At 40.1% G+C, this 23,633-nt stretch overlaps 1 protein-coding gene and 1 long non-coding RNA gene across 2 annotated transcripts in view; one reads left to right on the plus strand and one right to left on the minus strand.

Moving 5' to 3' along the window:
- RASGEF1A (RasGEF domain family member 1A) overlaps window positions 1–23,633 on the plus strand; it is a 188,223-nt gene that overhangs the window by 97,170 nt on the left and 67,420 nt on the right. The window contains exon 3 of the mRNA XM_039340743.1: window positions 4,883–4,998. Within this exon, the coding sequence (XP_039196677.1) occupies window positions 4,957–4,998 (42 nt within the window). The 5' untranslated portion in view covers window positions 4,883–4,956. The remainder of the gene's footprint in view (window positions 1–4,882; window positions 4,999–23,633) is intronic.
- Window positions 1–23,633, minus strand: part of LOC120306827 — a 92,222-nt gene that overhangs the window by 60,782 nt on the left and 7,807 nt on the right. Inside the window, exon 2 of the long non-coding RNA XR_005556399.1 lies at window positions 14,882–14,949. This is a non-coding gene — a long non-coding RNA (uncharacterized LOC120306827). The remainder of the gene's footprint in view (window positions 1–14,881; window positions 14,950–23,633) is intronic.

Consider the following 23,633-nt stretch of genomic DNA (forward strand, 5'->3'; position numbering starts at 1 on the left):
GTCCTGTTAAAGTGGAAAAGACCCACAAACGACTGAAGAAAAAAAAAAAGCACATCATTTAAGGGAAGTGATAACGCATAAGCAGGGAGTGCCAAGTGCGCAAAAAAATCAAGCTCCAAAGAATGTGTGATTCTGGCAAATCGGCTTGCCACTGCATTTCTGCAAATGTCACACGAGAAAGTCAGCATGCAGAGAGAAAAGATAACTTCGTAAAGCATTTCCCATGGTTACAGTTTCTAGGGAAACCACTTTCTTGAGATCTAAATATTTGCTGGCTGACTCACTCGGTCTCTCTTTTTTTTTTTTCCCCAGCACGCAATGTATAGAGTGGGAATAAGCATATAACAGAAACAAAGTGGTAGAACTGCTTAATGAACTGAATTTGAACAGAAAAAAAATGTCATGTATGTATCTGTGTGCCCTTTTCTGGGAAGGGCACATGGACACATACATAGGAGCTGTCCAGAACCCCTTAAAGCAGTCTCTCTTTTTTCCTGAGCTTGACCACCTTATCTCAGCTGCAATGTGTGATACCAGGCATGGTTGCACATGTCATTTAAGGTGTCTTTGGGAGGTGCTAAATTGCACACATCCCACAAACTTGAATCAAATTTTGCCCCTTTCCCAATCCAGGTCTCTTCAACCTACTAATACTGGCTAATATCATAAAGAAAATACCTTATTTATTTTACCACCTGGCAAAGCAATGCATCTACCAGCGCTTCTAGTTTGTTTATACTAAGTATATCTTCACGGGAAATGTTCACTTTGCCTAAACCATGTGTGTTATCAATTTTCCGTCTGAAATATCTCCAAAGGAAAAAAGAAAGAAAGAGGGAGGGAGGGAGGAAGGGAGGAAAAGGAAGGAAGGAAGGAAGGAAGGAAGGAAAGAAAGAAAGAAAGAAAGAAAGAAAGGGAGGGAGGGAGGGAGGGAGGGAGGGAGAAAAGAAGGAAGGAAAGAATAAAGGAAGGAAGGAAGAAAAGAAAGAAAGAAAGAAAGAAAGAAAGAAAGAAAGAAAGAAAGAAAGAGGGAGGAAAAGAAAAAGAAAGAAAGAAAGAAAGAAAGAAAGAAAGAAAGAAAGAAAGAAAGAAAGGAGGGAGGGAGGGAGGGAGAAAAGAAGGAAGAAAGAAAGAAAGAAAGAAAGAAAGAAAGAAAGAAAGAAGGGAGGGAGGGAGGGAGGGAGGGAGAAAAGAAGGAAGAAAAAAGAAAGAAAGAAAAAAAGAAAGAAAGAAAGAAAGAAAGAAAGAAAGAAAGAAAGGAGGGAGGGAGGGAGGGAGGGAGGGAGAAAAGAAGGAAGGAAGGAAGGAAGGAAGGAAGGAAGGAAGGAAGGAAGGAAGGAAGGAAGGAAGGAAGGAAATCTAATCAATGATGACTTCACAACAACATAAGGAAGCTCTTTCTATAAATTGTTTTTAATTGGTAGCCCAAATATCAAGGCAAAACTAAATATTTCTATTTATTGTATTCTTCCTTTTCTCTTTCTTCTCTTTTTTTCCTCTCCCTTGCCCTTTTCATTCTTCTCTATTCTTTAAGTTTAGTTTGCAGTAGACTTTGTTATTATAAAGTCTTATAATAAAAATGATATACAAAAAAAATAACATTGAGAGGCGTGAGAGATATTAATAGGGATTTATTTGCTCCTAACACAATGTATTCTCATGACAGGGGTACTTTCAGGCATAATTCTACTGCCGTTTCCATTAAAATGAAGCAAAGGGATCAAATCTTCCCATGAAGATAAGGGGGGAAAAAACCTGATATATATTTTTGTTATCTTTTTGATATCATATCAAAAAACAAAGTTCTACTCAGCAGGGCACAAATCCTTGAAAGTCCCATGTAACCCTGGGAAATCCCATAAAAGAATTTCCACACCCTCTGGTTTAAAAAATACCCAATCTTACTGCTATAGCCATTAACAAAGAGAAACCAGAACAAGCAAATAAACCAGTATCTTGTCAAGAAAGAGGAACTGCTCTCAGGATTAAGAAAATGAAACAAAAACTTCAGAATTTTCCCATTAGAATAATTAAGTAGCAATACAGCAGTGGCCAAAATTGTGGAAACCTTTTGGGAAAAGTGTATTTTTGAGGTTGGATGGCTAATAACTCCACTCTTTTTTTTTTGGAGTAGTATCATCAAATTATATATCAATGGAAAGATAATTTAATCAAGAATGTAATGCAACATAGTTTGTTCAATTATCTGTACTGTATTCTATGAAAAGTTATAGCCAAATAACTAGAAAAAGGAAGCACAACTTGCTCAGGTTGATCTCAGGTAGTTTTCCTTCATCTGATGGTAGCCAATGAGCATGAGTGTTTAGAAAGCCAATCAGGTGTCATCTTGTTTTGCCAATAAGCCAATCAGATCACAGTAGGATATCATGTATTGAAGCTGAGAGGAGGACATTGGTCAGTGTGTTATGCGATGGCTATCAAGTTGGTTGGGTTTTTTCGTGTTCTTTCATTGAGTGAGCTTGTAAAACATAACAAAATCAAAGTCATGGTGCAAAGAGTTGACCGGTTGCCCAGAAAGCGATGTAAAACAGAATTATTAAGTGAACAAGGCTACAGTGATGAAGAAATCAGAAGAAAAATGGGTGGAAACTTAACCACAGATGGCATTTCTGTTGTACACTTTTCCCAAAAGGTTTCCACAATTTTGGCCACTACTGTAGTTTCATGTATTGGCCTAAGACAGTGGTGGCGAACCTATGGCACGGGTGCCAGAGGCGGCACTCACAGCTCTCTTTGTGGGCACGCGTGCCATCACCCCAGTCCTAGGCCTTCAGCTGGGTTTTATAAAACCTTTTTGCTTTAGGCCTCCGCCGCGGTGTGAAAAAAAAAAAAAGGGTTCAATCAATCAGTCAATTTCAACTTCTCGCGGGGAAAAAAAGATCTTGCAAAGTTGGATTTATTAAAAGGGATATTGCATCATTAAGTAGCTGACTTAATATGGTGGGAAATCAATAACTTTTAGGAAATAGAACAAGACTACATTTAAACAGCTAAAATGTGTATTTTTGGATATTATAGTTTGTTATGAAGTGAGATAAGGGAAATTTTGGTTACCCAAAGTCTGAAAATTATGGATATCAAAGGTTAAATTGGAATACTGATGAGAAATTAAAAATTATGTAAAAATTAATAACAGGATAGGGAGTGTTCATGAAGATTGAATGTAATTAAGATATGTATAAGCTAAAAATTTGTTGATAAATGTAACAGTGATGTTTTTATTGAGTTGATATAATTAGAACTGTACTAGCTTGAATACGAGACAGTCAATGTTAAAGTAAAAAGAGAAGAAATATCTGAAATTGTAACCTGAGATTTGCACTAAAGATTTTGTTATTGAACTATTGATTAACCCAGTTGCTACGTTGCTTTTAAAATACGCAATGTAAACTTGGAAAATTGATAAAATATTATATATATATATATAAGAAATTGGGGTTAACAGGTTGCCAAGCACTAGGGTGGATCACAATCATGTGACTGTGGGGTCGAGGATGGGGAGGGCCATGTTTTGCGATGGCCAGAAGTGTTTAATGGACAGCTGTCTGTTAAGGACTGCCTCTGTGTAATATGTGAATACTGATAAGCATCAATGAAAAAAAAAATACCCATCAATGGCCACTGAAGGTTCCTGAGTTCATGATTAGAAGGAGAGCATTCCTACAAATTTGGAAAGCCCCGACTTATAACAAAAAAAAAAGAGAGTATCAGACCGATCTACTTCCTCAGCGAACTTCCCATTTATTTAAAATTAGACTCTTTCATTTAAATAGCAGCAACTTCTTTTTTTTCCATTTCCTAAAACGCAACTGTCAGTCACTCCCTGCAGGAAACCACACAACAGACGAGGTTTTGTCATTTGCTCTGTTGGGAAAGACCAGACTGTAGAAAAGGAGAAACTGTGTCTTCCAAATGGGTCTCATTCTCCTGTTAGGTTACCGCATCAATTTGTTATGCTCTCACATTTTCACCTCCATTGCAGCTAACCTCTTGAATATTTTTGCTCTCATATTTTCACCCCCATTGCAGCTAACCTCTTGAATGTTTTTTTAATGCACCCCACAGACACCCCCCTGATTTTCCTCAATGACTGCCCTTGTTACATTTTTAATGTCGTTGCACCCAACTTCACTATACAAGGACCTTGCTGGAGAGTGGAAAGGACAAGGCACGTAGCTTAAAGTGGGAGACAAGATATATTTGTCCACAAAATACTTGAATCTAAAAATACCTTGTTAAAAAATCTTGGTCCTAAATATACAAGCCCAATTATCATCACAGGAATCATCAACCCAGCTACTATAAAACCGCAACTGCCAAACGGATCTAGCCAGGGTTTCATGATAGCTTATTAAAGCCGGTACAAGGGTCAAGATGGAGACCTTCGGCGCTCCCAATTCCAGTTTAGGGAGAAAGGCGTTGCGAAATTTAAGAATTTTCAATTCTAGATACGGTGGAGGAAAACTGCAATGTTGTATAAGGTGGAAAGGATACCCAACTGCGGAGGCACAATGGGTGGCAGCAAATAATGTTAGAGCCCCTAAGTTAATAAAGAAATCCCATTCAATCTCAATACAGATAATTCTCCATCTACAATCATTCATTTAGCATTGAAAATAAAGGGACTGACGACCATTTTTCACACTTAGGTCACGTGATCAAAATTCAGATGCTATCGACTCGGAATGATCAGGTGGGTCTCTTGGCCATGAAAGCCTGTTCCCCTGACCCATGGATTTGTGTTTTGAAAACTGCAGTCTTCAGAGTAACGCACAGAGCTGTTGTGGGTTTGAGGTAGATTTTGACATGACGTGTTGCAAAAGACCCGAGTTGCTGATTTGCTGCTCCCCTTGTTTTAAAGGAGACGGTGACCAAATTGATGTTGTAAAGAGCAGAGTGAAATAGCTCCAAGCCCCGCCTGCTGGGAAGGTCTGGATGGCAGAACCATTGTGCGATGCTACTCTAAAGAAATGTAAAGTAAGTAGAGTGTTATTCATCTTTTGTCTGCAGGTTAGGTTTTTCCAGGGGTTTGGTTTTACATTGTGTAAAAATCGGGCATAAATTTACACACACACACACACACACACACACACACACAAAAGAGCCTTGGCTGAGTTTAAAAAAAAAAGTTTGCCTTCTTTTCCAGGTAATTAAACTTTACCATGGCTAATTTAAACAGCCTTCTCATCAGCTAAAATTGGTAGTAAATCAGGGAAAGTAATTAAAACGCATCCAGTGGCTGTACCTGCAAATGTTTGCTGAATTGTCAGCACACCGTTCACCCAGATGGAGGAGAAACAACAAAAATAAAACAGATAAAGTTGCAGTGGGACAAAAAAAAAAATAAGATTATTCAATGAAATGCTGTGCCGAGGTGGCGCAGCAGTTAGAGTGCAGTACTGCAGGCCACTTTAGCTGACTGTGTTCAGCAGGTCAGTGGTTCAAATCTCACCAGCTCAAGGTTGACTCAGCCTTCCATCCTTCCGGGATAGGTGAAATGAGGACCCAGATTGTTGGGGGCAATGTAAATATATATATGCATTGCTTACTGGTGTACACCGCTTAGAGAGTGCTTGCACTTAAAGCAGTATATAAGTCTCATAAATAAAAATAAATAAATAAATAAAATTGTAGGGATTGATACAGTTGAGATAGCAGAAACTATGTTAAGCCTGAAACATCCCACCAGCATGTCTGTGGAGATTCTCAGGCATCCAGGTCATGGTTTGTCCCAAAGTTGGCGTTTGTTTTTCCTTGAAGATGTTTCACTTCTCATCCCAGAAGCTTCTTCAGTTCTTCAGTTCTGAAGAACTTTCTTGAATGAGAAGCCAATTGTTTTCAAGGAAAAACAAAGTTCAACTGCCTTTTTTAAAAAAAACATCTTTGGGATATCTCACCAATAGTTGCATCAATTTTGAGCAAGGTTAAAATCTACTATGCACTCCCAAAAAATATTTTTACACACACACACACACACACACACACCTTCCCCCCCCCCAAAGGGGCATTTTAAAACTTTGGAAAACTGCTGATGAAACTGCCTATAAATATCCTTTTTTCAGATGTCGTACACCAACTATCTATGTCTTCTAAGTTCTTGCTTTTCTACAACCCATTCTTATTCAGAAGTAGAACCTAATATCAGAAAGACATCAAGCCAACATCAAACAGTAGCTCAAGTCTCGGGGGCCAAATTATTTTTCAGGATACGTTTGTTTCTTTCTAGTTGATGCCGGTAAGCACCAGTACTTTTGTCTAACTCTCATTTCTTGTTGTTTTGAGTCCATGTATGTGGCTGGGACTCCATATTTCCATCCACTAGATGGATTCACAATTGGCTGATCAACCAAACTCTGTGTAATCCTCAATTGAACTTCATTTAAATGGAAGGAATTATGCATTGGGGTACCTCAAGGTTCAGTATTCAGCCCAGTACTCTTCAACCTCTTCATAAATGATCTAAACAAGAGGATAGAAGGGCGACTCATCAAATTTGCAAAAGACACCTAGTTGGAGGAAATAGCTAATATTTTGGAAAATAAGCTCAAGATCCAGAAGGATCTTGACAGACTTGAGCATTGGATCCTTTCCAACAAGATGCACTTCAGTGGTGAGAAAAATTAAGATCCTGAACTTAACAGGAAAAACCAAACGCACAAGTATATAATGCTATTGACTCAACAATAGTGACTGTGAGAGGGGTCTTGGAATCCTAGTGGGCCATCCCTTAAATATGAGCCAGAACTTTGTTGCAGCTGCCAAAAAAGCCAACACGGTCCTAGGCTGCATCAACAGAGGGATAGCATCAAGACAACGAGAAGCGATAGTGCCATTTTACACCACATTGGTGAGATCAGATTTGGAAGGCATTTCTGGTCACATGATACAAAAAAACCATGTTGAGAGGCTGGAAAGTGTGCCGAGAAAGATGATAAAGCTCTGGAGGCTAAATTGACAAACGGTGAGGGACCTAAGTATGTCTAGTCCAGTGGTTCTCAACCTGTGGGTTGGGACCCCATTTGGGGTCGAACGACCATTTCACGGGGGTCGCCAAACAATGCAGTCCGCCATTTTTTCCCCTTTTCCTTAGCTGTGCTACTCCCTTTTATTCTATTGGCTTTTGAAAGCCAATAGAATAGACTCTCTTGAATAGAGTCTAATTCTATTGGCTTTCAAAAGCCAATAGGAATTGTCCAGGCTGTCTCTGCCCTGCTGAGCCCACCAAAAGTCCCATTCTGCAAACGGTGCTGCACCAGTTGAGTAGTCCTCGACTTACGACCGGTTGGGGGTCGCGGCATTAAAAAGGTTGAGAACCACTGGTCTAGTCTATTCAAGAGAAGCTTCAGAGGGAAGAACTATCTTCCAAAAAGAGGAGGTTGACTTATTCACTAGGGAAAAAGAGAGCGGGACAAAAATTAATGGGTGGAAGCATTTCAAAGAGAGAGCCATCCTAGAAGTAAGGAGAAATTTCCTGATAGTGAGAACAATTAATCAGTGGAACCACTTGCTTCCTGGAGTTTGTGGGTGCTCCAACACTGAAGGTTTTTAAGAAGAGACTGGGCAACCATCTGACTGGTATGGTATAAGGTCTCCTGCCTTGAACAGGGGGTTGGACTAAAAGACCTCTGTGGTCTCTTCCAGCCATATGATTCTATTTATTTATTTATTTATTTATTTATGAGACTTATATACCACTTTAAGTGCAAGCACTCTCTAAGCGGTGTACACCAGTAAGCAATGTGTATATATATATATATATATATATTTACATTGTCCCCAACAATCTGGGTCCTCATTTTACCTACCTCGGAAGGATGGAAGGCTGAGTCAACCTTGAGCCGGTGAGATTTGAACCGCTGACCTGCTGAACACAGTCAGCTAAAGTGGCCTGCAGTATTGCACTCTAACTGCTGCGCCACCTCGGCTCATGATTCTATGATTCTATGATTCTACTTAGCCAGAAAATGAAAAAGAAAGAACTAACAAGGAAATGTTGAGTCATCTCAAAACCCAGAAAGTGTGAAGTCCAAAGATCCTCCTAGACACAAGTTGTATCACATGAGCCCTACGTAGAGGAAATCTGTCGATGTCATGGTTTCCTGACTCTCGGGCAAAACCCACGCGACAACCTAAGTATACACAAAAACATCATTATGATTCCTACGTAGTGCATTAGTCTAATCGCAGCTAAAAACGAACAGACCTGATTTGAAAAACCAGAGATGCTTTATTGGGATTGCTGAAGGCTTAAGTCTCAGGTAAGGATTCATAATTATAAATCTCATCTTTCTTTTGTGTTCCTGAACCTGGAACATGAAAAGCAACAGCTGATTAACCTATCATAGCTTTTTCAAACAGACATTAATTCTTTCTGCAGTTCTTTTTTCTTCTTGATAATTGGTCGTGTATTCGTTTACAGATTCTTTCATATATACTCTGTATTCATCACTTATATTCTAGACTCAGTGTTTCTCAATCTTGACAATTTTAAGGCATGTGGACTTCAACTCCCATGCTGGCTGTGGAATTCTGGGAGTTGAAGTCCACATGCCTTAAAATTGTCAAGGTTGAGAAACACAATTGAGAGCAACTTTTTAATTTTCCAGGCAGTTATTTGTAGGGACATATTTGGGCAAAAGAAATGTATTCCGATTTAAAATGCCACCCTGGAAAATCCAAGCTAACATATTCAGCTAGTCCTAATGTCTTAGAAAATTGCAAACTTTGATTGATTGATTGAACTTGCCTGATGATGTTTGTAGCAATGATTGCACCAGTGACACAGTTCAGTCAGCTGGAAGAGCGAATTAATTTCTTAAGACAGAATTTAAGTTGATGGTTAGCGGTGGGTGACTCAACCAATGTAGCTCACAGAGTGAATTTCAGTGTGACTGTAGGCGCTGTGCTTTCAAGTGAATGCACACTTTGTGATAGACCACACATGGCAGCCTCAAGATGTTGTGCTATCCTGGCATTTTGTTCTACAAGAGGTAGAGAATGAAAGAGGCAGTGGTTGGAACATAAAATTTAATCCAAATGAATTCAGCTATGTTTGCAACCGTGGAACCCAATTCTTGCTGTTAGTAGTAGAAAATCCTTGACTTATCGTATCTGGTGGACATGCCCCAAAGCAAAAAGATTTGGGGTCAAAATACACCTATGGTTGGAGAAAATGACTAAAAAACAAATAGATTTTAAACCAGAACTATTTTTGTTAGGAATAATAGGAGCTCATTATGAGAAAGACTGCAGATATCTAATACTAAACATATTAACGGCAGCAAGGATTTTCATTTTGGAAAAATGAAAACATACCAGCGGAAGAAGCTCTAATTAAGAAAATTCTAGAGTGTGCAGAAATGGATAGATGGACTTTAAAGATTAAAGAGAAAGAAGACTCAGTGTACTTTAGAACTTGGGATAATTTCTATCCATGGCTAGAAAAATGAGTCAGAGAGAAAGGAATATATATTAGCAAGAAGGCAGCTATTGGGTGATGAATTAACATATTGTTTATCATAATGAACTATTGTCTATTATTGTTAGTTAAATACATGAACCCAGACATTATGCTGTTTGCTAAATATTGAAAATGTTATTTGGAAAAAACCCAACCCCAGCCCTAACCCTAACCCAAATCCCAACTCTAATCCCGACCCCACCTTATCCCTAACTCTATAAAAACTAATAAAATCTATATAAAAGATAATCCTTGATTTACGACTGTTGCTTGGCATTCGGAGTTATGACAGATCTCCCGAAAGGTTCTTACGACCTGGTTCCAAAGGTCAGATGGCCTGCCCCCCCATATAGTCACATGACCCCTGTTTGCAGCATCCCATGGTCACATGATCGGGGTTTACGCTTTTGGCAAAAGCGGGTTTACTTCCGTTTTTTTGGGGGGGGGAGAAAATGCCCCATAGCAAACAATGGGTTTGCTTAACAACTGCAATGTTTTGCTTAATGACTGCAGAGTCACTTAATGGCTAAGTGATTTGCTTAATGGCCACAGCAAAAAAAAAATAGATTGTAAAATCAGGTTGTCCACGTGATAGATGCACTTTACAACCAGTATAACTTGTGACTCCATTACAGTCGTACGTCAAGGATTCCATGCACTGCTACTAAATGTACAAGTCACCTTGTTGGAAAGTATTGTGTCTGATGTATTTATATGCCTGGAGTGGCAGAGACTGAGCCTGTATGGGGGCAGGAATTCAGAACCATGTCCTCCTCCTTTATGAGGGATCTAGCAAGAGCACTTAGACTTATATACCGCTTCACTCTGCTCTACATCCCGCAGGGCCTTCCTTCCTTCCTTCCTTCCTTCCTCCCTCCCTCCCTCCCTCCTTCCCTCCCTCCCTCCCTCCCTCCCTCCCTCCCTTCCTTCCTTCCTTCCTTCCTTCCTTCCTTCCGACTTAGCAATAGCACTTAGACTTATATACCACTTCATGGTGCTTTACATCCCTCTCTAAGCAGTTGGCAGAGTCAGTATAGTTGTATTTCCCTGAATAATCTGGGTCCTCATTTTACCAACCTCAGAAGGATGGAAGGCTGAGTCAACCTTGAGCTGGTCAGGATCGAACTTCCTGGCAAGTAGGTAGGTAGGTAGGTAGGTAATAGATAGTAGATAGATAGGTTGCATTGCACTTGCATTTGAGGTACGGAAGCACTTCTGGGTTGAAAGGATCAGTTGCCTGGGGGGGGGATACCCAGTCAGGGGTTTGTTTCATATCCCTGTCAGTAGCTGGAGTGAAAAACAAGAGCCCACCCCACCCTATGGTGGGCATTTAGGTCTCAAACGTGGGTTTTCTGCTTGTCAACCAAACATCTTAAACATGTGAGCAACTCTGCTCTGATAGATAGATAGATAGATAGATAGATAGATAGATAGATAGATAGATAGATAGATAGATAGATAGATAGATATAGACAGGCAGACAGGTAGACAGACAGATATCTTTTCACTGATTTATTGATAGAATGATATAAAGTCTCTTGCTGGATAGATGAGTGGATGGATGAATAGATGGAGAGAGAGATACGAATAGACAGGCAGGCAGGTAGACAGACAGATGTCTTTTCACTGATTTAGTGATAGAGTGATATAAAGTCTCTTGATGGATAAATGGATAGATGAATAGATGGACAGATAGACAGACAGATAGAGATGATAGACAGACAGAGACAGACAAGAGTCTTTTCACTGATTTATTGATAGAGAGATATCAACTCTCTTGATGGATAGATGGATAGATAGATAGATAGATAGATAGATAGATAGATAGATAGATAGATAGATAGACAGACAGACAGATAGATTTTTTTGTGTTCCCGAAATCTTGACCTGAACTACCTCAAAGGCTATCAGCGTCCTACCATCTTCAAGTACTTTCCCAGGGAGTTTAGTCAGGTCAGTCAGAGGTCAACAGCAACTGCAGCCTGTACTCCATTCAGCAAAGCAGTTAAACCAGTCGAAATCCAGCATCTAACTTTACTTGCTTACTAAAGCACCTCACCAAACTGTGGCTCATCTTGAAAGAGCCCAGCTCAGTTGGGTGAGCATCAGGAAAGGCCAGAAAAGGCCTTGTAACCAAGGAAACAACTGAGCTGTGTCCATGGGCTGTAGTCACAAGGAGTTAAATGTGACTCAAAATGGTCCTTACCTTTTATTTATTTATTTTTTAAAAAAGATAAATCAGCAGGCCATTCTTGTATTCACAGGCTGTGCAGTGCTGCTGTTGGAAGGTTTAAAGTGATGTGGTGGTGGTGGTGGGGGAACCCTGTAGGTTATTTTTAAAGCATTAATAATGTGCACATCGTCTTCCGTTAGGCTTCTTTGAGCGATGCGTTTTCATTTCAACAAGCTATTCCTTCCAGAGACCCCTCTGTCTTCCCTGTTCCCATGACAGCAGGCTTATATTTTAGACGTATTTGGTATCTCTCTTCTGCATTGTGCTCACTGGTAAATACCAGGGCAATTTGGAAATAAACCTCCATTTGGTTATCCATGACAGACACTCGCAGATACGGAACTTTTATTATACACATTAGAAAACTATAACATGACATGACTTTTCGACATAATAGTCATTCAAACTGAGGCCCTTGCCATAACATCTTACAAGGAATAGAATAGAATAGAATAGAATAGAATAGAATAGAATAGAATAGAATAGAATAGAATAGAATAGATATTGGAATATAGAATAGAGAATAGAGTAGAATAATAGAATAGAATAGAATAGAATAGAATAGAATAGAATAGAATAGAATAGAATAGAATAGAATAGAATAGAATAGAATAGAATAGAATAGAATAGAATAGAATAGAATAGAATAGAATAGAATAGAATAGAATAGAATAGAATAGAATAGAATAGAATAGAATATGATGTCATATCCCTCCCCCTCTATTGAGAGAGGGCTATTCAATTTTGACATAGATGGCCTCTTTGACCCCTCTTTCAGACCAAGGTCCTCTCTGTCCAAAATGTGGACTTTGGGATAGCTATCACCTGGATGACTGAGAATTTCCGTAGACATTTTTCTGTTAGCACAAAATTCAAAACCAAGAATTGTTCGCAGCTTTGGAGCTTAAATGCTGATAGTTGAAAAAACGGTAGGACTTCCCCAGAAACTGCCCAGATGCTCAGGGAGGGAGATGATAAACAGAAGGAGGCAGCAGATTGCAAGATACATTTCTAACAGGAACCAATTCTTCTTCCTTTGACAGACAGACTCTGCTCTGTCGTTTTCCCCTTTCTGGAGCCAAGAGGCAAAACACAAATAATTGATTTTTTTTAAAAAAAAAAAAAAAGTTGGGTGAAGCTTACTTCAGAGTAAATTAAGGAGACCTAGCTATATTTCTTTTGAATTAACATCAATCTGAGTTGCTGCTTATTTCTTAGATGGAGTAGAAGGAAAACTATTGCATAAAAATTATATATATATATATATATATATATATATATATATATATATATATATATATATATATATATATATATATCACATTAGCCCAGGACTCTGCAAACATTGGAAATAATATGCCAGTTGCCAAGTATTTTGATAGTGTGATCAATGGTAATGCTGCAACAGTACAAACGTTGTACAAACTTTGTCCAACTAAGTACAAAGACTGATCATAGGTCATTTTTTTCAGGGCTATTGTACTTTTGAATAACGGCTAAATGAATATTGTAAGTTGAGAACTAGACAAATAGAGAGATATAGACAGATACAGAGAGATATATAGACAGAGTGCAATGAGATAACTCTCCACAGCCAACTCATCACGGCCAACTCGTCACGGTCAACCCGCCATGGCCAATTCTTCATGACCAACTCTTCATGACCAACTCATCATGGCCAACTCATCACGGCCAACTCAGCATGGCCAATTCACCATGGCCAACTGGCCATGCCCAACTCATCATGGTCAACTCATCATGGCGAACTCTCCATGGGACAACTCTCCATGGCCAACTCATCATGGCCAACTCTCCATGGCCAACTCATCATGGCCAACTCGCCATGGCCAACTCCTCATGTCAACTCCTCATGGCAAACTTGCCATGGTCAACTCATCATGGGACAACTCACTGTGGGACAATTTAACAATTCAATTATTTAAAGCAAATAAAAAAAGTATTTTAATTTTTGTCATTCACGTTTCATTCTGTCCCTCCTTTTCCATCCTTTCTTTAATGATTCCATTCCACCATTTCTTTGATATTAATATAACTCTTGTCCTGTGATGAGCTGGCTATGGAAAGTTGACCACGGCAATTTGGCCGTGACAAGGTGGTGGTGATGAGTTGGTCATGGTGAATTGGCTTTGGTGAATTGTCATAGACCCAAGACAGAGAGAAGGGGTGTTGTTCTGTGTAGAGGTATATAGACAATACAAAGATACTGATGTCCTTTCTGCAATTAGAGTTGACAAAAAATTGCTCAACGTTTTATCCTCTCAGAAGGTAGAAGCAGAACTAGCATTCTTTAAACACTGCTATCCCCCCCGGTCCTCTTCTGGCATAGCACTTTTCAAGCCAGCAACCAGAATTCAGAGACATCATTTTGGTCTCTCTGTGCGTAAACCCCTCTCATCCTCAAGAGCTTTTCTTATGTCTGCTCAGGTGATTTGTTACCTAGCTGGATGTGGGAATAAAAAAACCAAGACAGATTTCTGAAAACAAAGGATTCTCTGGGGAGAATAACGAGATTTGGTATTCAGCCAAACTAGACATGTAGCTGGAAGATGATTCAGGCAGGGCACCTGTGGATTTACCTTATGAAATGTCAAATCTGCAAAACATTCAGCTGGATCTATTGCAGAGCAGAGATCAGGACAACAGATTCAAATGATTCTCTGAGTGCAGAGAAGAGCAACAAAAATGATCAGGGAACTGGAGGCTAAAGCATATAAGGAACGGTTGCTGGAATTGGGTAGGTCTAGTTTAATGAAGAGAAGGACGAGGGGGGACATGATAGCCAATGTTCCAATATCTCAGGGGCTGCCCCAAAGAAGAAGGGGGTCAACCTATTCTCCAAAGCACTAGAAGGCATGACGAGAAAAAACAGATGGAAACTAATCAAGGAGGGAAGCAACCTAGAACTAAGGAGAAATTTCCTGACAGTGAGAACAATTAAACAGTGGAATGGTTTTCCTTCAGAAGTTGTGGGTGCTCCATGACTGAAAGTTTTTAAGAAGCTATGCCCATGCCTTATGTGTGATTGTGACTAGACCTGAGTTGGGCTTAGGGTTTATTTTCAAGCAAAACTCAGCCAGGTTTCCCCTGAAATTACTGCCAGGAAATGAATACCAAGCCGGCAGTTTTGAAAAACTCCAGGAACGTACCTTTTGCCATCGCAGCGCGATGCGGCATTGTTTAATATCACCAGGCAGCCTCACGATCACCATGGAAACTGCAAACAAAAAGGAATATGAAGCATTGAGACACGTCCTTTTCCAGAGTCTCTGTTTCCCTGTTTTTTTGGGGGGGAAAGGACACATTTCCACTGCAGCTTCCTTCCAACAAATTCAGGGCACCACCCAAAGAGCTACCTCACTTAGATTCACAACTGCCTTTTAAGGTAGGTTAGCCCAAAAACTAGCATGCTTTTCCAACATTTTGTAGCAAAAGGAATGCAAAATCAGAATTCAGATCCTTCTAATCCATCGCTGCTCTCAGTGGTTGAGCCAGGAGAAATGGTGGGATTCAAATAGGTGAATAACTGGTTCTCTGTGTGGATGCCACTTCCAGAAGTCCATTCTGGGCCTGGGCAACAAAAGATTAGCTACCGGTTCTGCTGAAGTGGTGCAAACTGGCTGAATCCCACCACTGGCCAGGAGCCTTAGCAAATCACAGCGTAAAAGCTAAATATTTCATTGTTCTATATTCATTTCTGTTAGGGTAGGTGTAGACTTTACATTAGAAGGCTGAAGGGATGATGTTAAGCAATACATATGCTGTAGGATTAAGCTCGCTCATAATACTGAGTTGATTCGCTTACCTATGATCTCTTGAAGCAATCCTAGATAAGCTGCATAAATCCTAAATTGGCTCCATTTTATACAACGTATGACTGTAGAAACCCACAAACCCAATCAGGATCAAACGTGATTTGTCAAGGAGGATGGAGAGTTAGAAAAAAAAAAGAGGAGAAGAGCAAAACATTGGGAGAAAGAGATGTTAATGTGAGTGTAGCTACAATATATCTAATAGCACAAATATAAGCCGAGTTCCAGAGCTAAACATCAAACGTATTTTGACCCCAAACATATTACCAAGATCTTCTTGACTAGGGTAGGGATCGCACAACAGAGAACACTGTAGCTTTTGCCGGCTAATTTTAATCAGAGGAACTGTCAATTGACAAAAAAAAAAAAAAAACATCATTTCTTCCTATTGTATCCCCTCCTTTTAATTCCATTTCATCAACACTGCGAGGTCATTTTAGCTCAGAGAGAAGGGAAGAGAAGAGAAGAGAAGAGAAGAGAAGAGAAGAGAAGAGAAGAGAAGAGAAAAGCTGGAAGGGACTTTAGAGGTCATCTAGTCCAAACCTCTGCTCAAGCTAGAGACTCTATGCCATTCCAGACAAATGGTTGTCCAATCTCTTCTTAAAAACTTCCAGTGTTGTAGCACTCACAACTTCTGATGTTTTACTGTTTATTGTTCTCATTGTTAGGCAATCTCTCCTTAGTTCTAGGTTGCTTTTCTCCTAGTATAGTAGAGAGCAGTGTTCCAATATCTCAGGGGCTGCCCCAAAGAAGAGGGAGTCAAGCTATTCTCCAAAGCGCCTGAGGGCAGGAAAAGAAGCAACGGATAGGAACTAACCAAGGAGAGAAGCAACCTAGAACTAAGGAGAAACTTCCTGACAGTTAGAACAATTAACCAGTGGAACAACCTGCCTCCAGAAGTGGTGAATGTTCCAACACTGGAAGTTTTTAAAAAGAGACTGGACAGCCATTTGTCTGAAATGGTATAGGGTTTCCTGTCTAAGAAGGGGGTTGGACTAGATGACCTCCAAGTCCCTCCCAACTTTATTATTATTATTATTGTTGTTGTTGTTGTTATTATTGTTGTTGTGGATGATGATGATTAGTCTCCATCCCTTGTTGGAAATTAAAGTTAGAAACCTCAAGACGAAGCTGGTTTTCTTTTGTTTGTTTTTTAATTTTAGGCCAATACTTTAACTGCCATCCATACTAGTTTCCAATTATAAACAGAATAACTAAAGTGATTGCCCGCTGCCACCTTCATCTCCTTCTTACGAGCTTCCATTAAGATACTTTTGAAAACATTCATTATTTCAACCCACAACGGCAACTTTTATTGAGCATGCTCACCAAAACTGCTGCTTAAGGTGGTCTGAAAAAAAAAAATCCAGTGATTGTATAAAGATTTTCATTAATTGGGTCCCGATTTCTGTTTTTTCCAAAAGCAGAGTTTTATTAAAACTCGCTATCTTTGAATTATTCCACCGTAGTCTACCGACAGAATAGTAAAATCTTTATGATTATCTTTGTTTCTGTAATAATCAGCTGAGGCTAGAGCAAAGAATTCACAGTGCGTACATATGTATTCATCAAATATGAGTTCACCTGATACTCGAGTTTAAAGAGGGAAAAAAAAGAATCCTTTTGGAAAATGGCAGGAATGGAAGACAAGATTACGGTTAAAAGGAGTGCATAATAATTACTAAAAATATGAATCTAGCATGAGAATTCATTTTTCATTAGTCAGGAAACCACATCGGGGCTCAAATCATAGTTTCTCCCCCCCAAAAAATGGGAATTAACTTTTGGATAGTTGTGAATGGATTTACAAAGAAACATTTGCTCGGATCTCAATTGGTTAGAAAGAGAAGACATAGATAGAACATAGAATAATAGAGTTGGAAGGAACTTTAGAGATCTTCTAGTCCATCCCCCTGTTCAAGCAAGAGGCCCTTATACCATTGCAAAGAAGTTCTCCAAGTTTGACATGGAAGACGTTGCCTCATTGTTCAAATGTGTTCAATCTCAACTGGTTAGAAAGGTAGAACATAGAATGAGTTGGAAGGGACCTTGGAGATCTTCTAGTCCAACCCCCTGATCAAACAAGAGACCCTAGACCAGTGGTTCTCAACCTTTTTAATGCCATGACCCCCAATCGGTCGTAAGTCAAGGACTAGTCAATCGGTCGTATGTCGAGGACTACTCAACTGGTGCAGCACCGTTTGCAGAATGGGACTTTTGGCGGGCTCAGCAGGGCAGAGACAGCCTGGACAATTCCTATTGCTTTTGAAAGCCAATAGAATTAGACTCTATTCAAGAGAGTCTATTCTATTGGCTTTCAAAAGCCAATAGAATAAAAGGGAGTAGCACAGTTAAGGAAAAGGGGGAAAAAATGGCAGACTGCATTGTTTGGCGACCCCCGTGAAATGGTCGTTCGACCCCAAATGGGGTCCCGACCCACAGGTTGAGAACCACTGCCCTAAACCATTTCAGATAGGTGGCTGTCCAGTCTCTTCTTAAAAGGTCCAGTGATTGAGCACCCACAACTTCTGGTTGATTGTTCTCACCATTAGGAAATTTCTCCTAAGTTCTAGATTGCTTCTCTCCTTGGTTAGTTTCTAACCATTGTTTCTCATCTCGCCTTTTGGTCCTTTGGAAAATAGTTTGACACCCCCCCCCCTCCATCTTTGTAGGAGCCCCTCAAATATTTCTAAGACATGATTAATATTGAAGAGCAGCTGCAATTCTAATGCATCTTCAGCAGGTGGCCCCATCTGACTGACCTCTGTTGGTCTTAGAAAAGCTTAGGCAGAAAATCTCAGATCCGGCTGGAACTTGAATGAGAGACGACTAAGAATTGCAAGTTAGATCAGAAAATTGAAAGAACAAAAAAAATCTGGAAGGAGACAATCACACACCTCTTCCATTCTTCTGCCAAGCGGACAATATGCATAAAGTTAGGGAGATATTCCAGAACTCCTCAATGTGATTATTTGAGTAGTCACCATTCAAAGGGACAACGGCACTGGAGGGGGAAAAAAAGTGACTTGTGACCATTTTTCACACTTGGGACCATTGCAGCACACACATAGCCCATGGTCACATGATCAAAATTCAGATGCTTGGCAACTGGCATGTACTTAGAACGGTTGCAGTGCCCCTGGATCACGTCATCCCCTTTTGCCACTTTCCAACAAGCAAAGTCAATGGGGAAGCCAACTTCACTTAACGACTGGGTTACCAGCTTAATGACGTCAGGGATTCGCTTAGCAACGGTGGCAGGAAAATTGCTTAGACACAGAAGTATTGAGCTTAATAATAATAATAATAATAATAATAGTAATAATAATAATAAAGCCAACACAGTGCTAGGTTGCATTAACAGAGGGATAGAATCAAGATCACGTGAAGTATTAATACCACTTTACAATGCCTTGGTAAGACCACACTTGGAATCCTGCATCCAGTTTTGGTCACCACGATGTAAAAAAGATGTTGAGACTCTAGAAAGAGTGCAGAGAAGAGCAACAAAGATGATCAGGGAACTGGAGGCTAAAACATATAAGGAACGGTTGGTGAAATTGGGTATGTCTAGTTTAATGAAGAGAAGGACGAGGGGGAACATGATAGCAGCCTTCCAATATCTCAGGGGCTGCCACAAAGAAGAGGGAGTCAAGCTATTCCCCAAAGCAACTGAAGGCAGGACAAGAAGCAACGGATGGAAGCTAATCAAGGAGAGAAGCAACCTAGAACTAAGGAGAAACTTCTTGACAGTGAGAACAATTAACCAGTGGAACAATCTGCCTCCAGAAGTTGTGAATGCTCCAACACTGGAAGTTTTTAAGAAGAGATTGGACAAGCATCTGTCTGAAATGACAGAACCGGTAACTAAATTTTTTTTGAGTTTGGAGAACCGGCGGGACGACAGCTCCCAGGCCTAAAATGGCCCACCGGTATTGTGTGGATGCCACTTCTGAAAATCCTTTTTAGGCCTGGGAGGCCTAGAGGAGGCCTCTCAGGCCTAGAATGGCCCACCGGAATTGCATGGATGCCACTTCCGGAAGTCCGTTCTAGGTCTTGGACACCCAGTCCTGCATCCACGCAGAGAACCAGTTGTTCAGGTATTTGAATCCCACCATTGGACAAATGTCATGCTTAACAATGGAAACTTTGGGCTCAATTGTGGCCGAGGACTCCCTGTTATTGCGTTCTCATTCATGCATTATCCATGCTACATTTGCAGTACAGCAGTTGCTTCTTTCAACCTAATGTCAAAAGTCTCAAAACACAAAAGAGGAACCCAGACATATTTCGACAACTGAGCATAATGCAAAAACATATCCTTCGCCCATGGAGGTACAAAGACCTACGTTTTCTCCGGCTGATTTTTCCTTCCCAGATTCTTGGGATAGCCCAGGACCTTTTCCTTCGTGGCCCATTTTAATGGAGACGCTAACACAAAAGGCAATCCTCCTGAATACACAAGTGTGGCTTTATTGGAGAGGGGGGCAGGGAAGAGGCAGACACTTTCATTGCGTCCAATTCAGCTGAAGGAAAAGAATGTGCACAATCTGAGCCACACGGGGGGGGGGGGGGAAGCTAAGTAGCGTGCAGATTGCAGGGCTGTCCCCAAACTCAGGAAAAGCTAAGCCATTTCCAATGCTAAATGGATTCCTTTGCTCATTAGTGACTTCAGATTTGGACCCAGGCCAGTCAGAAAAAAAATCTGCCCAGCTCTCTTGCTTAGCTTAGCGTTGCTTGCTGGATAAAAATAAATCGAACTTAGCAACAGGTTGTCAAGAAAATCATGCAGAAATACTGCTGGCTAGCATGAAGGTAAAATGTGGATGGGTGGGTGGGTGGATGGATGGATATGAAGAAAGCAATATAAATAAAGCTATATGGTATAACCGTCTTTAAAAATCTCAGGTCAATATTAGTTCCAAATAATCACAAACACAATTATCACTTGTCTATTCAGATGCTCAGTCCTCCAGGTCGTTGTTATCCCACCAGTGCTTTTTCATGAGGCAACTGGACTTCTTTGTTTTTCTTTGAAGACATTTCACTTCTCCTTCAAGAAGCTTTTTCAGCTCTGACTGGATGGTGGGGAATGGAAGGATTTATACTCCTTGCAGACAGCTGGTCATTTGCCTCCTTTTAGAGAGTCGTTGAGGCCGCTTGGAGATTTATTTTAGAGAGCCTCAACGACTCTCTGAAAGAAGACAAATGACCAGCTGTCTGCAAGGAGTATAAATCCTTCCCTTCCCCACCCTCCAGTCAGACCTGAAGAAGCTTCTGGGATGAGAAGAGAAACGTCTTCAAAGAAAAACAAGAAAGTCCAGTTGCCTCCTGAAAAAGCACCTTTGGGACCATTATCACATTATCACAAAATGGTATAACAGGTGGTCTTAAAATCAGATCTTGTTTTAAAATATGGTTTACAAGAACATTTTGGAATTTTAGTTGAAGTGGCCTTTGCCAAGACAAAAACTATCACTAAGCTTAATCTGCACTGCCTTTGTGATATAGTTGTCAACACTGCTAACATTGGATGTTTTTGCTTTGACAACAGATGGAGATGCAACCATTTTCTTCTTATGTTTTACTCTTAGAGTTAGAGTTAGATCAGTGGTTCTCAACCTTTCTAATGCCACGACCCCATAATACAGTTCCCCATGTTCTGGTGACCCCCAACCACTTATACATCACTGGGTGCCAAGGGCGTGGCCAAAGAAAAGGGGGAAAAATGGTGGACAGCCTTGTTTGGCGACCCCCGTGAAATGGTCGTTCGACCCCAAATGGGGTCCCGACCCACAGGTTGAGAACCACTGAGTTAGATGATGCTGGGGGGAGGAATGTGCATGAGAGTTTAGCTAGACATAATAATACTGAACCTAGTGTGTGAACCAAGGTTATTGAAATAAGAGATGATAAGAATTGGCGGGCTGGAGAACTGGAGGGAAAGCCTGCATTTCAAACTAATTGGAGAATGTGATTTATGACAGCTAATTGGAGGAAGGAATTGTGCTTTGATACAATGTGCTCAATGGAGGGGAATCCAGTTTTTGGCTTCGATTGTGTTAGTGCCGATGCTATGCTTCTCAAATAAAGATTCTTAAAGGTAAACAATGCCTCGAAGTTCTTTGAAGAGTTTCATCTGTCGGAACCATGACAATAGTTGCTTGTGAATTATGGCAGCAAGCATGTAGAAACATGGTGCATCTCCAATCAACCAAATTGTCCAATGCCTCTAAGGTAGAGAACAGGACATATAGATATCCATAACATGAGAATTTGTGGTGGGATGCTTAAACAAAGACTCAGTAAAAAAGATATATTTGCCAGGTCTGCAAACCACAGACAAGTTAGGCAGATACCATATATTCCATGTAGTATGTGTAATGTGTAGAGTTGCCTTCAAATCTTTACTGCTTATATTGGATTGTTTTTTATCATGATTAGATACTAAGCTGAGGTGTCATTTTAGGTTACGTGGTAGTTGAAGGGCAGAGACAGACCAATAATTAAGAAAATATACGGACTGCTTTGGAGACATGGTTTTGGCCATATCAATAATTAAACACAATAGCACAGTATACTTTTATAGTGCAATTAGAGAGTATGAACAATGTCCACCCTACAGATGCTTTGGAAGAAGAATCACAGGCAGCAGAAAGCGTAAATGGGGAATGAAGAGATTTCTCTGCCTGCTCTAAATAATACACTCAATACTCAACAAGTCAGCAATATCATCTACAGATGGCTGTGTTTCAAGATAGTGCCTGAAAGATAAGCATGAAATGATTGCGAGTATCCTGTATTTGGACCAGTGGAACAGCGCATCTGATGTGGAAAGGGCTGGAGCTGAGAACAGGAAGAGGGTTGAGACGGATTGTAGCTGTAGAAAGGAAGCAGCTGGATAAGATTTCCTTCGGCTTTTTATCTCAGCTCTGCCCCAAGAGTCATCTTCAGTCATTATCCACCTTGGATTTCCATGGCTCTTTATCACCATGGGCCACTCAGAGAAGGTTTCCTGCAGATGCTAGCAATGAGCATTGGGAATTATTTGCTCATCATTGCTGCATTGGTAATTATGCACCTGGATAGTCTAGCTAGCTAGCTAGCTAGCTAGCAGGCTGTCTATCTATCTATCATCTATCTATCATCTCTATATGTCATCTATCTAGTCTGATTATCTATCATCTATCTATCTATCTCTATCAGCTGTCTATCTATATCATCTATCTATCTCTGTCATCTATCTATCTATCTGTCTATCTATCATCCATCATCTCTATATATCATCTATCTAGTCTGACTACCTATCATCTATCTATCTACCTATCATCTATCATCTAGCTATCTCTATTAATTATCTATATCATGTATCTAGCTATCTAGCTATCATCTCTATATCATCTCTATATATCCTATCTAATCTGACTATCATCTAGCTATCTATCTCTATCATCTATCTATCATCTGTCTCTATCATCTAGCTAGCTATCTAGCTAGCTATCATCTAGCTAGTTATCTAGCTAGTTATCATCCATCTAGCTATCATCTATGTAGCTATTTAGCTATTTAGCTATTCCAGCTATCTAGCTATCATCTCTATCATCTATCTATCTATCTATCTATCTATCTATCTATCTATCTATCTATCATCTGTCATCTATTTACCTAACTGTCAATCTATCTAGCTAACTATGTCATTTATCTGTCTGTTTGTCTATCCTCATCTCTCTCTCTCTCTCTCTCTCTCTCTCTCTCTCGTCTTTCTCCTTCAAGAGACAAAGAAGGATATTCCCTTATTCTCTACCTGCCATCTCTCCTATTCAAGGAGAAACCATCAGTTTCATTTCTCCTTCAAGAGACAAAGAAGGATATTCCCTTATTCTCTACCTGCCATCTCTCCTATTCAAGGAGAAACCATCAGTTTCATAAATCATAATAATAATAACTAAATAAATAACACTAACAGTCAGCCATTATTTGCAAACTGGGAATGCTAAAATGATTCTTTGCACACCCAGAGCAAACAGTGTTAAAGTAACCACACCAAGTCACTTCAAGCCTTGGAAATCTCACCTGATAAATCACACTC

This window comes from Crotalus tigris, unplaced genomic scaffold (assembly GCF_016545835.1).
Source record: "Crotalus tigris isolate CLP2741 ecotype Arizona unplaced genomic scaffold, ASM1654583v1 scf7180000017753.6788120, whole genome shotgun sequence".
Classification (NCBI taxonomy): domain Eukaryota; kingdom Metazoa; phylum Chordata; class Lepidosauria; order Squamata; family Viperidae; genus Crotalus; species Crotalus tigris.